We start from the raw sequence: 15,305 nt of genomic DNA on the forward strand, positions 1-15,305 counted from the left end.
ATCATTTACCTTTCTTCTGTCCCCTCCTCTCTCTCTCTCTCCCTTTCTCTTGCATTCTCTTTTAATTTTTATGAGGAATCAAATAAGGGGGAGAAAAAAAATACAATAATATATACGATCACGGGGACAGCTGTGACGGATTTGCATTACGAAACATCATCTTAGCTATCCTTTCCTAATACTCTCTTTTCTGCTTCATCGACAATAAATGATACTATCAGTCTGGATCCAATATGTTAATTTTACTTCACTTCTAGACTTGGCTCTTTTTTCCTTAATAATTAATTACTTTCATTCGTAATATTTTCGTATGGATTTTTTGCTAAGATAATTTCAAAATGCAAAATGATTGTGGATTTGAATTTTGAAAAGTATTGAATTTATCAATTGGAAAAAAGCAAAAGCCAAAAAGAAGAAGCCAAGGAATAGGTTGAATTCAAGTTCAATAAAGTTGACAATGGTAGGTTAAGTTGACTAAAATGTTTTACTTCATCTTTTCAAGTATATTTAATAGCTAACCATTTTAACTAATACGGATTAGTTGAAGATTTTGATCGGAATAAACTTGGCTCATTTAAAAATTAGAATAAATAAATTGTAGTGATTTTGGCAAATTTAAATAGGCTTTCCAATATAAATTACATATAATTCATACTGTTAATAATGAAATCACAAATTAACTAATGCTAATGTATGGCAGCTGTATTTCTTGGCTAATTATATGTTAACCATAACAATATCGAAAATTACCGTTTCTTCGGTATCATAGATATTGCAACTGTTAATTAGTCATACAGTTCTTTAAATGAACCATGAAATTTTACCACTAACATTTTAGTGAAGTATGTTATTATCAAAGTAATTTAAAAATAATTTAATCAAATTTAATTGTAACTGAAAGATATTTTAAAATTAAAAGTGTTGCATAAATGTACAATGGTAATTTTAATTTTCATATTATTTTCAAATTTCGTAAATTAAATTCAATGTTTTGAGCCTGCTGAATAAATAATGATTGAATAATCACTGAAATTTATGCTATCTCAATTCTGAAAATTTAAAATTTAAATCAATTTAACAAGCAAAAAAAAAAATTTCGTGTAACAGATAATTAGTGTCACGCGGAACGATGACAAATAAATTGTCACATGATACCAAAGGAAAAAAAAGTTAGCACTGTTATAATGATCCAATTTAAGAGAAGCTTAAAAAGTGTGCACTTATTGGAATATAAGTGGATCATTCTTAATTATATTTAAAGGATCCACTTCAACCTTTAACCTTTTCTTCGCTTCTCTTTTCTTACAGTTATCATTTGCATAAGTAATAATAAGAGGTGAAGTAGTATGAGTTTGAGGAAGAAGTTTGGATGAGTAGTAAGTACTCGAATATTATTAATCCATTTTGGTAAATCATACAGTTTTGCTCTCTCCCTCTCTCTATCTCTCCCTCTCTCTCTTTATATGTAGGAAGTTTATCTGGAAAGGAAACAGTACAGAACAAATAAGTCCTTCTCACCTAACTTCATCGCCTTTTGACCTCGGCATGAACAAATAACAATTGTCAATTTGAGTTAATCTTTTATCCTCAAATATTTGCATGAAATGACAAACGCTGAAATTAATTAATATTCATTTTGTAAAAACGATACTTTTATCCAACAATTACAGTATTTATGTTTAAATCTTACCGTTTACTAATAGCTTATGATATAATTCAAAAAGTTTTAATAAAAGGTCAAGAAATTTTCCAATGTTGACAAATTTCTTTATTGTCAACATATTAAAGTATCAGTGGATTTTTAAAAAAAAATTTCAATATCATCTACTGTATGCTCATTTTTGGAATTAATTTTTAATTAGTTTTTTTTTTTACGAATTTTTTCCACAAATTTTTTGCTTACACTACAATTGCCTAAAATATTTGCTATAAAATATTATTTTAAATTTCACTTTATCAAAATTTATATAATTAAATTCAAATTCAAAAAAGGAAGAAAATTTTCTCCCTTCTTTTTGTTTTCACTTAACATTCCCGTAATCGCTTCATATGAATAGACAGATCATAAATTACAAATCGAAATGCATCATCTCTAAAATTGTACTATCCATTAGACTAATGAATTTTTCCTTTTTTTTTCTTAATGCTTAGAAGCTAAGCATTCTCATTTGATAGTATTAATTGCTATTGACTTAATTCATTACTGTAAATATCACAAATATTTGAAGCTGATGAAGTGAGAAAAATAATAAAAAAAAAGTAAAAAAATGAATAACAATTTTTTGGCTGCAAAATTTAAAAAAAAGTTGAAAAATTTTTATTTGAAAAGAAAATCTAGCTGATTTTTTTATTTGTTATTTTATTTAATGCAATTTATTCAAATTATTTTTTTTGCCTCATATTGAAATGATTTTGTCTTTTCTTTCTTTTTTTTTCTTCTAAAAATGAAGAAAAAAAAATTTGGAATTATTAGAAATTTACAACTTCACTTATACAGTAGCATATATCAAATTTTGTTAAAAAGAAAAAGTGAAACGAAAAAGAAATTTTTCAAATTTTTAAACTATTTGATATCTGTATATTGTTGATAATAATTTCTTTTTTATGCAAATAATTGATAATAACTGATAATGATTTCTCAGTTTGATAACACAATGAAGTATTCATCCACCGTATGATAAAATTGGATGATGGAACATTTGTGAATTGCAAATAAAGGATATACAGTAACGGATATTTTTGTTTATATCGTAACGAATATTTTCCCATATTTTAGCATTACTGTATCGTATCATTAAAATGCCATTTTTATGAATTATGCTGTTAGTTTGCTAATAAATTAGCTCACATTAATAAAAAATATTACATTTTCATTTTGTAATTTAACACTTATAATTATTATCTAAGTAATAAAATGTAAATTCAAATATTATCAAAAATGATAAGGAGGAATTCAAATGTAATCAAATCATGAATATACGAGAAGATTATTATTGAGAATAGTAAAAATTAATTTTAAAAATTATCACTAACAATAATTAGTTCAATGTTCTTTTTTCTCTCCCAAAATTTAAAAAAGTATCATATTTGTAAAACGTTTTAGTGAAGAAATTTTTCGTTAAATTTCACTTTCATCTAAAATATGCTTACTATTCAAATTTAAATATTTAATTCAATAGTTTTATTATCGATTGTTGCTTTCATTCTCGGGAAAAAATTGGTCAATCATCATTTTTGGCATGAAATTTTAATAAAAAATAAACAAACATATTTATCACAATTAGCATATCTTTCTATTGTTATCATTTCTGATTAATTATCGTTTTTATCAATATAATACGAGAAATAAAATGAGGGATTTTTGCTTTGTAACATTTTCTTTTCACAAGAAGATAAATAGATAGAATTTGATAAGGATGACAAAGCCAAATTACATATGGCATAACTTTCCCAAGAAAGTACTAATCGTTCGGTTCGTTGAATATTTACACCTCTTGAACTGGTATATCTTAAAATTCTCTAGCATTTATCATGTATGCTATTTGTCATCGATGAATGACAAATTGATGGGATGACGCAATTCTTTGTCATCCGTCTTACGACCGTCTTATGACTAAAACTATATACTACAAATATTCTCTCTCAGCGTATGTATATACATCCCTGTCCCTTAATTTGATATGTGTTATGCAAAAATTAGAATGATGTAATATTAATTGTTTTACAATACATTTAATCGCCAGAAACTTATTGGCATGAGGACATTCCATAAATTGTCATTTCATTTATTCGACTTTAAAAGCGGTCAAAAAAAAAAAAGAGAAAATTGATTAGCTTAATTGATCTGTTAACGATTAATTTGTGAATAATAATTATTATTTGATTATTAAGTGATGAAATTCGGCTTTAAGTTATTTGTGTATTTATAATTTGTTGTCAAATTTAAACTATTATCAGATGGGTTATTAATTAACAATTAATTTGTCTTTAATTAATATTAATTATTCACTCAATTGATAATTTATTCCTTATCCCTACCTTTTTTTCCTCATCAAAATTATAAATTTGTAAATGATAACCTAACACAATGGATTAATTTTAATCACAAATTATCAGCTGTAAAAATATTTGCTAATTATTTGATTAATTAAGCTTAGATTGTTCGTTTCCACTAAATATTTCATAAATATGTTTCCATTGAATCATAATTATGTTTAAATAACTATTCTCAAATACTAATTTTATTCTTTAATAGTTTTGATTGTGATAATTTTGAAGGAAAATAGAAAGATAAACAATTTAACAGAAAGAGAGGGGGGAAGAGAGAGAAAGGGAGAGGGAGAGAGAGAGAGAGGGAGAAAGTAAAAAAAAAATGGAAAATTCGTGATTTCAAAGTAATTAATTTCGGATGATTTGGTGTATTCGAGTAAAACTATAATTATAAATGAATGTTTTTTTGTCCTACTAACCATCTCGTTACAGTTCATTAGCTATATATTCTACCGGCACCTAAAGAACTTTTCATTATTCACCGCGGAAGATTATGGATAATCTTCACACAGGTCGTAATTAACGTATTAGTTAACATTTTCTATGCCCTGTATTCATTCCAATTTCCTCTCAGATAGCTCTCTTAAACATCCATCTAAATTGTACCTTTTAACCTTTTCATCACCTTTCAATCCCATAATCATTGATCAGAATAAGAAGTCTAATCTGTGCTTGTTCCTCTTAGTATGCTTAAAAAAAAAGAAGACGAAAAATGATACAATTTACAGATTTCAACAATTCAAGAAAATTAACACTAAAAATTAATAATTAATACCAATATATTATGGAATTATTTTAAGCAACGAAAAGAAAAAAAAATGCTAAAAATGGTTGGTTACTTTTTGAAATTTATTAAATCATATTAATAAGGCAAGAAAATAAATTTTTGTAAGCTAATAGTGGCGAAGTAAATAATTAATTAATAATTAATATCTTTATATTATGAAATTATTAATAAAGGTGTAAAAAAAATTCTTGTAAGAAATCTTAACAAACTAATATCATCGAAAATGTTGCTTTAACGGGGCGTTGTAATCAACAATTTGTAAAATAATTGATATGATTGATTGTCATACCTATGCGACAATTAATTGATACATGTAAAATTACCGGCAATATTACTTTAACGAAACGAAATATTGTAATTAACAATTTGGTAAATAATTAATATAACTGATTGTCATGCCTATGTGATGATTCATTGACATAGCTAACGTTATCGGAAATGTTATCTTACCGGAATTCTTGACCTAATAAACTAAAATGTCATCTGTTACCAATTATCAATTGTGTTAATAATGCGGGGAGAAAAAAAAAATTGGAAGAAAATCGGTTAAATAAACAAAAATTACACAACATTGAGATGTGTTAGAGTTAAAACTTGTCCAGATGGTCAACAGACTAATCTTTGACCAATGTGAAAAAGAAAAGCAAAAAAGAAGAATTCATAAATTTATATACTTAATTATTTTTTGGTATATTTTATTCAATAAATTATTTTAATTTTCACTGCAACTAATTGATATTTGTTTATAGTCACAAACTTACATAGCTTTAATTAAATTAAATTTCATTTATTTCTTCGTTTTTCTTTTTCTTTTTTTTGGATGTCAATTGTGTCTTTTTACTAATTAGCGATTAATAAGCAAATTGATTTGTTTACGAATAATTATTGTTGTTTATGAAAAGTTATGTGCAATAAAATGTGCTTAACGAGGAGTATATTAGCACTTCACACCGTATTAGACTTTTCACATCCCTGGCCAGTAGCAAAGTAGCAGTAGGAATGGAACAAAAGAGCTTGGGGGCTTATTAAAGGAAAAAGCACGATTGACTTAATGGCCTATAAGCTGGTCTGGCCATATGCAATTTCACACGGTAGTCATCCTTAGACTTCCCTCATCCCAGCCAATAATGTATGTAAAAGATGATGAGCTAATTTGAGGCCATCAATCAAGCAGGCTTACTTTGTTGACTAAAATATATAATAATAATAATAATTATCATTAATTATTATTATTATCAATTATTATTATTATTATTATTATTATTATTATTATTATTATTATTATTATTATTATTATTATTATTATTATTATTATTATCATTGCTATTATTATTATTATTAATTATTATTAATATTATCATCATTATTATTTACAAGATTGGTAATCTTATTCCTCGACATCATCCAGATTCTAGGATTTTAAGAAGCTGAAATTATACTTAAGAATCATATTTTGGTTTCTTATCCACAAAGTTCGAATTAGCATGAAGCTGTGATAAAACCATTCTTAATTTTTGTTAAAGTTCTTCAACCTTTGGTATCGGAAGCGTTGGAAATGTTTCCAGCCAAAGTACAACCAGGACCGCCTTTTGGATGACAGCGGCGCCTGAGCAGTAAAGGTCCTTCGATTTTGGTGCATTCACCGCAACGTCCGAATGATTCCGCTGCTGAAACTAACATTAGGAGGAAATTAAAATAGAATTCACAAAAAGAGATGGGAATGAAGGAATAAAGAGATTTAATGGACTGCTCTGTCCAAAGGAATAGAAACGTTGAAGTTGGAAAAAATAAGAGAAATAAGAAAATAATATAAAGCAGAGATCACAAAAAGTTGAAGGCAGTGTTATGTTAGAGAATGATAAAATTCGTAAACGATAACATTTCATAATAATGTCTGATATGATGTTGCATTATAATCATAAAATTGTAAGAATTGAATAGTTTTTTCTTCAGTAGTAATTTTTCTAGCTGCAATTAATGATGACTTGGGAAAGAATAAATTTGAAAAATTTGCAAACATCAGTAATTAAATCAGAGAAAATGGAGTTATTTGAAGATAAGATGTTAGAGGGATGAAAGACAGAGTTAATGATTTAATGGAATTGAGAAACTGACGAGTTGTTTTGCAGGAAGTGCATATGAAAGGTATGACACGCATCAATTCAAATTTTGGTTTCTTCCGATGTTCGTTGTAAACACCACAAACTTGTATTCCGTAGTCAATATCAGGATCGATGTGAAGTTGTAAATTTGTACTATTACCAGTTATCTTTAACTCATGCAATGATGCAATCGTCCATGATGCAAGTGGTGGTATACCCTAAAAAGTAACCCTCTTTTATTCCCTTTTTTTTTGTATTTTCTGAATTTTTGCATTTACTTTTAAGGGGATCATTTTATCATTTAAATTCCTTTTTATAATTTCATACGTTTACTTTCGATCTTTTCTACTACATTAAACTGATATCTAGACTAATCATCGGTCACTAAGCATGTCTCCTGCTTATCACAAAGTGATAATGTTGGCAAGTTCTGGATAGATATGAGAAAGCAGCAAAAGAAATATAATTGGAAATATTTAAAGATTCTTGGGTAAACAAATTCTGAAAGAATTCTGTTTTGTTCACTGTTAAACTTAAGCACTTTTCAAGAATCGCATATATAATTTACCTGCATTTTTGCTGGACCGTAACGAATGTGATAATAAAGTGGTATGCCGAAACCGTCCTGTGGTGACCACATAATCGTTGCATTACTTCCATAACCCCAAACATCAATAACGTCTGTACACTGTGGTGCAATTTCTAAAAATGACCAACCTTATAGATAGTTTTTCTCGAAGCTTATTTGCATCAAGTCAGAGGTCAGGATTTAAATTCTTGATAAAATGATTTAGGGATGGAGAAGTTTGAGGAAATTTTAAATAAATACATGACCATGTCTGCAAACTTCAAGGGTTGTCAATTTGTCACAGTCAAGCTCGAATGATTGTTGAATACTAAATGGTTCCAATCGAATGCACCGCGGTAGCATTTGTACCTCTGCCCAAACTCTACATTTACTGTCTAGCACTTCAGATGGCAACGATATCCGTAAACGGCCACCACCTTTCCTTAATTCCTAAAATTTGAATATAATTACTGTGCTTTTAAATTCAATCAGTTTAATTCCTATACCAAATTTCAGCATATCATTCATTTTTTGTATTTTTATTCTTTTCGTGCTGTGATTCTGAAGCTTAATTAATTTTTGACCAGTCCAAACAAAAAGTAAATCATTTATTTAAATATCCGATAAAGTAAAACTAACTACGGATGGTGATGGTAATTCCCCTTCCGGTGAATTGCACTGAAGCGGATAAATTGCCGGACCTTCATAGCCATATATATCCGCGTCCGTATAACCGGTTGGATTTTCCCACGAGATGTAAACAACTACTGTATCGTCATCCGCATTATACTTCGGTGATGCAGTTTGAATCTGAAATAAATAAAGAAAGCTTCGTACATCAATATGAGTATTTATGATGTTTCGCAAAATCTTAAGAAATGTAATTTCAAAAGATTGTAACATTACCATCATTTTTATTACGTTTTAGTAATCATTTTATCCGATACAAGCTGTCACATCCATACTAATTATGCACTCATTCAAGTTAGAACTTCAAATCATAAATTGATAAAAAAAAAGTGTGGTGAATTGTGCTTATCACATATTTTGGAAAAGTTGAGTGATCCTTGCTTGAGTACCTTATCGGGTGTTATAGCGAATGTAGGTAAATCAACCGGTATCACTCGAGGTCGGTAAACTAGCAACCAACGATCTGCTTCTTCATTTTTCAAAATTACAATTACACGAAACTGATAATCCCGACAGGCATCCTCGATTGTAAAAGTTATGTCTGGTGATAAGTTAACGCCCTGAAAACTATTGCCTTAATAATAATGGAATTATACTTCAATTATATACAAACAGTTATTTGCATGGAAAGAGAATCGAAGTAATCAATCGAATCAATCAGTCATAGAAAGAGAAATGTGGAAAAGTATTGCAAAGTAAATAACTTATAGTCAAACAGTAAGTAAGTAAATAAGCAACTGACAAACTAATTCAATAAAAAGTGAGCAAAATAGTTGGAAGGGGAATTTTTAAAAAAGTTGAGTGAGTTATGATGGATTTAGCATTACACAAGCTTATATGAGACATCAAAGTGAGAAACGAAATTTATTGTCGCCTCTTTTACAATAACCAACCGAAAGATACGTATGACAAATAATTTATTATTACATTATTTTATATATCATTTGTAAAGGATGCAAGTGATAAGTTTTCTGAGCTAAGCAGAATTTATACTCAGAATTCATACTTGGTATATTTGTAAGACTAAAATAGCTTAACCTGCATTTGATCGAATAATTTGAAATAAATAAAAAGATAGAAAGAATTGATATCAAAATGAATTAGGAATTAAGTAATATGAAACTTTGTTGAAATGGGAAAGTATTATAAAGTTAAGATAAGCATGGACTGTTTGTCTTTCATGCAAATTCATTCATATATTAATTTGCAGGCAAGTTGAATTATTTTTCAACTTTAATTTAGCTTTGCGTTCTGTGATTAAGAGGACTAAAAATCAAAACTAACAGCGAAAATCCAATTATCCGATGCAGTACTAACTGTCGAATATTCAAAAATGTACACAAAGGCATTAACATTGTTGTCATTCATTTGTATTCGAATCTTTCTTGAATCCAAATATTCCGTCTTCACCGGAAGGACATCATTTGTCATACTGTCTATAACAGATGTAAATAAGAAATTCATTGAAGAAGAATTTCCAATTTTATAAACTGGAAGAAAAATGTGACAAATGATACTTTTTGAAGTCAATGTTGCTGCCTTACAACTATTTGACTTTGATAATCCTTTTTAGATGAATGAAATTCTGAGGAAGAATTTCAGAAGCATCTCGTTCTCTGCTTTTTATCTTTTCCTTGAAGTTTAAAAAAAAAACCTTTCGAAATCATTTCTGCAAAGTAAATGGAAATGGAATTGCTAAAGCATACAAAATTGAAATTTCTGATTCAGTTATTTCAGCAGAAAAACAAATTTCATTTCATTAAACCAACAAATCTGCGCATTGCTGCTTCTTAATGACTTACTTTGAATGACACTTTCTTCCAAACTCATCGAGCATGACTTTTGATTGCTTATAGTACTACACTTACATCGTGTCGCATTTATCTGCAATTAAAGCTGTACTTAAGTGACAGGGATATTTGCACACTTTGTATTTGACCGATCGATAATGAAATGAAACGAAATTATTAGCAGTGACAAATCGTAATTCTGCACTGCTACATATTACATATGATTAAAGTGCACATGCAAATTGCATATTTTTCATCTTTCGAAGGAAAGAGAAGTAATAAGTCGATTAGCTTATATCTATAATATTTGCATATTGAGAAGACCAAGAATGAAATAGTCTCAGTGTGAAGGCAATGCGACACTTAAAATTTCAAAAAGTATTGTTTCTTGTTAAGCTTATTATAGCCGTTTAAACCATTTCTAAAGCTTTGCATTTAATCTCTGTTAATCACTTCCAAATGATATAAGAAGCATCCCTGATTCCCTTATTTTCCGTTTTTCTTATCACCGACCGGAACAGTATGATTGATACTATAATGAGCGGAGTATATCTTAGTAGGATTGGAGAAATGACCACAGGTAAATTTGAAAAACAAGTTATTCAAAGCTGTTTCGAAAATTTTTTTTTCCAATATGAAAACCATGGAGAAACAAAAATTTGGTCAAGGACATCAGCGGTAATTCAAGTTGTTGAGTAATCCTTAATAGTTTGCTAAACTCGTTTGACCTATATTTTATTCTGGTAACAATAAGATGGAAGGGTTACAAAGTTATTCATTGTTTGAAGAAGGTACCTCATATGCTATTGAGTGAGTCTTAAAGGATTATGTGACAATGAAATGGATATTTCATGACAATAAAAGAGAATTAAGTCAATCTTCAACGAAAATTAAAATAGCACACCATACACTCTCATACAATTTGGAATAATTTTTACAAAAAAAAAAGTTGAAATTTAATTGGCCTTTTCTTGTCTCCTTTTTTTTCAATTTCATGTTTGTTTAATATTATCACTGTAAGTAAAAGGTGAAATTTTTAGTTGTGATATTATTAACAGGCTTGAAAAAGAACAAAACTGCTTATTTTCGATGCATTTTTATCAGTTTCATTGTGATTGAGCCACATTGTTTAAAATTAATTGCTAATATCTGCAAGCAGGTAAGTAAATGGAAGTTATTCAGAGCTTGCTAAGTCTCAAAATTCTCATAAAAAGTTTAAATTATACGATGTGACAATGAAGAAAAGATTTTGATACAAGCAATGACTTTGGTTAAGAAAACATATCTAAAATGAAATTATATCAACGATACGATGAGGATTTCTTTGTTTCTTTTTCAGCATTATTTAAATTCATTATTGGTTTATATTTTCAAGATGAGTAGTTCCTTGAAGTTTTGAAGGATAAAGGATTTTGAAAAATTAAGAGGAGAAAGAAAGTTAAACGAAATGTGTTGAATGGTATATTCCCAACGGATAGAAACTTTTCCATATTTTGCGGGAAATGACATGTTGGTGATTATCATAAATTACAATCACTGTCAATCATTAATCAGCCATTTATATATCCCTGATGACCTGTAATTATCTCAACACCTCTTTCAAGAGCTAAGAGTCTTAGTCAGTTGAGCTTTTTTTTTTTTGCTTTAACACAACTTTTGAGTTGAAGTAAAAAAACATTTCGGTTTGAGGTGATACAGCAATGACATCAGTATCATTCATTACAAATCTCAGCCTTTACATCAAATACCAAATATCATCCATCGGAAATGTCTAATTAGTTAGGCCAATAAATTCAGCTATTCGTTTGCCTGCTTGTTTATTTTAGTTTTCTTTCTAGATTTATCTTTTTGCTTAATACGGTTAGAGGGAGTAAAGAGCCAATAATAAATAACTGACCAATCCAGTACTGAGACATTTTGTATAGCAATCAATTAAACACTTGGCTTGTCGACTTGTAACTCCACTTGTCATAGCCAAACAAGCCGAAAGAAGCAGGGCCAACAACAACAACATGGTTTCATCCAAATTCCACTGAAAACAGAAGAATTGGAGAGGTTTTAAATAACACTTTGAACAAATCCGCAAGAAATATAAATTGCTGGCAATTACGATTTTCTTATTAAAACGATGAAAATAGATTTTAAAAAAAGCGAAATGAATGAGAAAAAGGCAGTGATGGTCGATTTCAAAGCTGAGATAATTCAACCATGCTATTTCTTAAGTTTGGTACAGTATTGACGGAATTAATTATTTCAATGCTTAATATAACACACTTCAGATTAAGCAGAATGGAATCGACTCAAATAACATTGTATGTGAACAAGTAACAAATATGGCTAGAGTGTCCATGCAATTATTATTTTAGAAATATTTTTCAACCAAAGAAATGCTCAAACTAGAAGGAAAATGATCGATGAAGTAATTTCCGATATCGGAATATCCAGAGGTGGCAATACAACAAGATGACATGTCATATATAGTACTCTTGCCTCGATGGAAAATAATTTCGAAAATTTTTAGCAAATTAATTTCTCAGATATCTCTAATTTCAAGCAAAGTCCAGTTTGATTGTTGCCGTTAGATGTAAAAAAAAGAGAAAACAGCAAGGATGTCAGGAAAATTTATAACAAATTCAAGTTTGGAGGAAGCGAAATTTCACGAATATTTGGTGATAAACTTCAACAAAATTGAATTCTTAAATCAAATTTCGAAGAGGAAAAAATACATAAATTGTGATTGAATTATCGTTTGTCATTTGTACGGTAGAATATCCAGAAAAAAAAACGGAAAAACTTTCAGTACCGAATTACATTGCCTTTTTCTTTCTTTCTGTGAATTTTTGCATCGTTTTGCATATTCCTATATTTAGACAACTGCAAATTCTGCAACACTTTAACAGCCTCACGTATATCATACAGATAGCAAGCTTACAATGCTTTTCAAAACTGTTCATTTTTGGAAATAAACTTTGATAATATATGAAGTGGTGATAAAACCAGCGATAAATTACCGATTATCTATGAATGAATCCCAACAAAAAATAATAATAATAATTGTAGCATAAAATTTGAAGATTATGCGAAATGAATTAATTGTTGCAAATTAATTTTAAAAACATTGAATGATATTGTGTATCAAATGATAAACACTTTATCAACAATTTGTAATCCATCAGATTAATTCATTTGCTACAGAAATCCCACAATTCCTCTTTCGTGAAATGAAAAAATCTCCGACAGGAAATCAACGAAATTCTTTCATGAGATGAATTGTCAATTAATTGTATCGATTGTGGAAATCACTAATATCTTGTATTGGTACTTCAAGTAAATCGTCATGCCAAAGGCCTAATATTGTCTCACTTAGCCAATTTTAAGTCTTTAAAAAAGAATTCAGTTTTCTATTGGTTTGAAGTTTAAAGTGCATAAAGTGTGAGATTGAGAAATAACATAAGTTGATCGTTTCAAAAGAAACAGTATGACAACATACCTTTAAAGTTTTCGATTTCAGTCGTTTGGTAGCTTTATATATTCTTACTAATTGAAGATGTCAGGATTGGATTTGTATGAGACAGCAAAAGCATTTAACTTTTATTAGAAACTGGCCAAACAAAGGATGATAGATGATATGTTAGTGAACATGACCGTTTGATGATTAAAAAAAATATTAGATTTATTGACCTTTCCCAATAAACGAATCACCGATCAGTGGTTGACAAATAGGAGAATGGCAATAAATTTAACATTAAAATTTTCATCGAAAATTTCAAAAATTTCATTTAACCAAAATTTATTATCACAAAAATTCTGTTGATTTTTTTCTAAAATTTGTGTTGTTGTTGAGATTATTTGTAAAATTAAATTGAATTTCTCCTCATCAAAGAAGATGAAAAGAGTTTGCCTTCATTTTAGAGATCTATGAATATCACCACTCTCATTGCTCTCAGCTATTCCAACAACAGATTCATTAATGTCATTGGATTGGAAACGACGTTTCCTCTCCTTTTTATTCATGCAATAGCCGATGATACTGTGAAATTTTCTATTTGTACAATTTTACAAATCATAATCATTATAATCACACCAATAATTAGTACGCTTCATTAGGTTTTATCTTTTCGATAAATTCAATTTCAAAAAATTAAGATCTTACATCGAAAAATTTTTGGATAAAAAAACATTGAAAGCAATGATTATTTCACAAAGATAACGAAAAGTTCCATTTAATATTATCAATAATGGCACTATAAAGCCATCAAAACCGTAATTATTATAATCACTGCAATAATAATAAGGATAATTATTATTATCACAATCAGCAGCATTAGGGAACAAAGGATAAGTGTGATCCATTAGCCAAGAACTGTCTCATGACAGAAGTCTAAACGTCAAGCTTTTTATTTTATTAAAATAGGACTTCATACAGCCAATTACTACATCGTTCTTTTCATTAATTAATTACTAGTTTTATTAGTAATTACTGAATAGATTAAATAAGTTAGGGTGCTGTGCTACACTGTACGATGTCACTTAATTTTTGTTTAGCATCATATAACAGTGATAACATGACAAAGAGCTGGCCATTGTCAAAAATGAGAATCTAATAACAAATGTGAAAAGATCAAATGTAACAAAGTTTGAGATTGAATCTGAATATTTCGAGCAAAAAGATTCAAACCCTTAGCTATTTCTGTTTATTTATATTTTGACAACAAATACTTCCACTTCAAACAACTTTTTTGTCCTTCCATTCATGACGACCCCAATAATAAAAAGCCAAGAATTATAATTTATTTGACCTGAATTCGTCGCATTCAATCGAAAAGAAAATGAATAAATATATGAGAATTGAAGAAATAAAAGATGAAGAAATGACTAGAAATATTTTCTCTGTATCTTCTGGAAAAATTCAGGACTACGGGATCATACGACATCAATCTACATGCGCTGCGGAAAGTGGTTGTGCTTAAAAGATAATGGTCAGTGGTAAATAACATAAGGTATTTAAAATAATTGCACTATCAATGATGAATATAATTATCAAACAAAACCTATCGATTGATTAATAGAAATATGACATGAGAAGATGAAGACGAGAAAAACATGAAAGTGTTACTATTATCGTAGTGAAGTGGAAAAGCATGTAGCAAAATGATTGCGATTGCTGCCGAAGGCGGTCAAAGGAAATGGTCATACTATAATGTCCATCCTCTTTATTTATTGTCTAGAATTCTTTCATTTCTTTGGTTTCACTGCGTATGACCAGCATTCTTACTAGAAATGAAATGATTCAACGTGTAAGCAATACCGGTTTTATG

At 28.8% G+C, this 15,305-nt stretch overlaps 1 protein-coding gene across 1 annotated transcript; it reads right to left on the reverse strand.

Moving 5' to 3' along the window:
• Positions 1–6,364: 6,364 nt before the first annotated feature.
• LOAG_07327 (hypothetical protein) lies at positions 6,365–9,628 on the reverse strand (the record flags this gene model as incomplete). Its single annotated transcript, XM_003142860.1, has 7 exons — positions 6,365–6,504; positions 6,953–7,157; positions 7,508–7,641; positions 7,774–7,957; positions 8,147–8,317; positions 8,587–8,757; positions 9,482–9,628. The coding sequence occupies 7 exons, from the start codon at positions 9,626–9,628 to the stop codon at positions 6,365–6,367; spliced, it is 1,152 nt and encodes a 383-aa protein (XP_003142908.1).
• Between the last annotated feature and the right edge of the window lie 5,677 nt (positions 9,629–15,305).

This window comes from Loa loa, assembly GCF_000183805.2.
Source record: "Loa loa unplaced genomic scaffold supercont3.64, whole genome shotgun sequence".
In the NCBI taxonomy this organism is placed as follows: Eukaryota; Metazoa; Nematoda; class Chromadorea; order Rhabditida; family Onchocercidae; genus Loa; species Loa loa.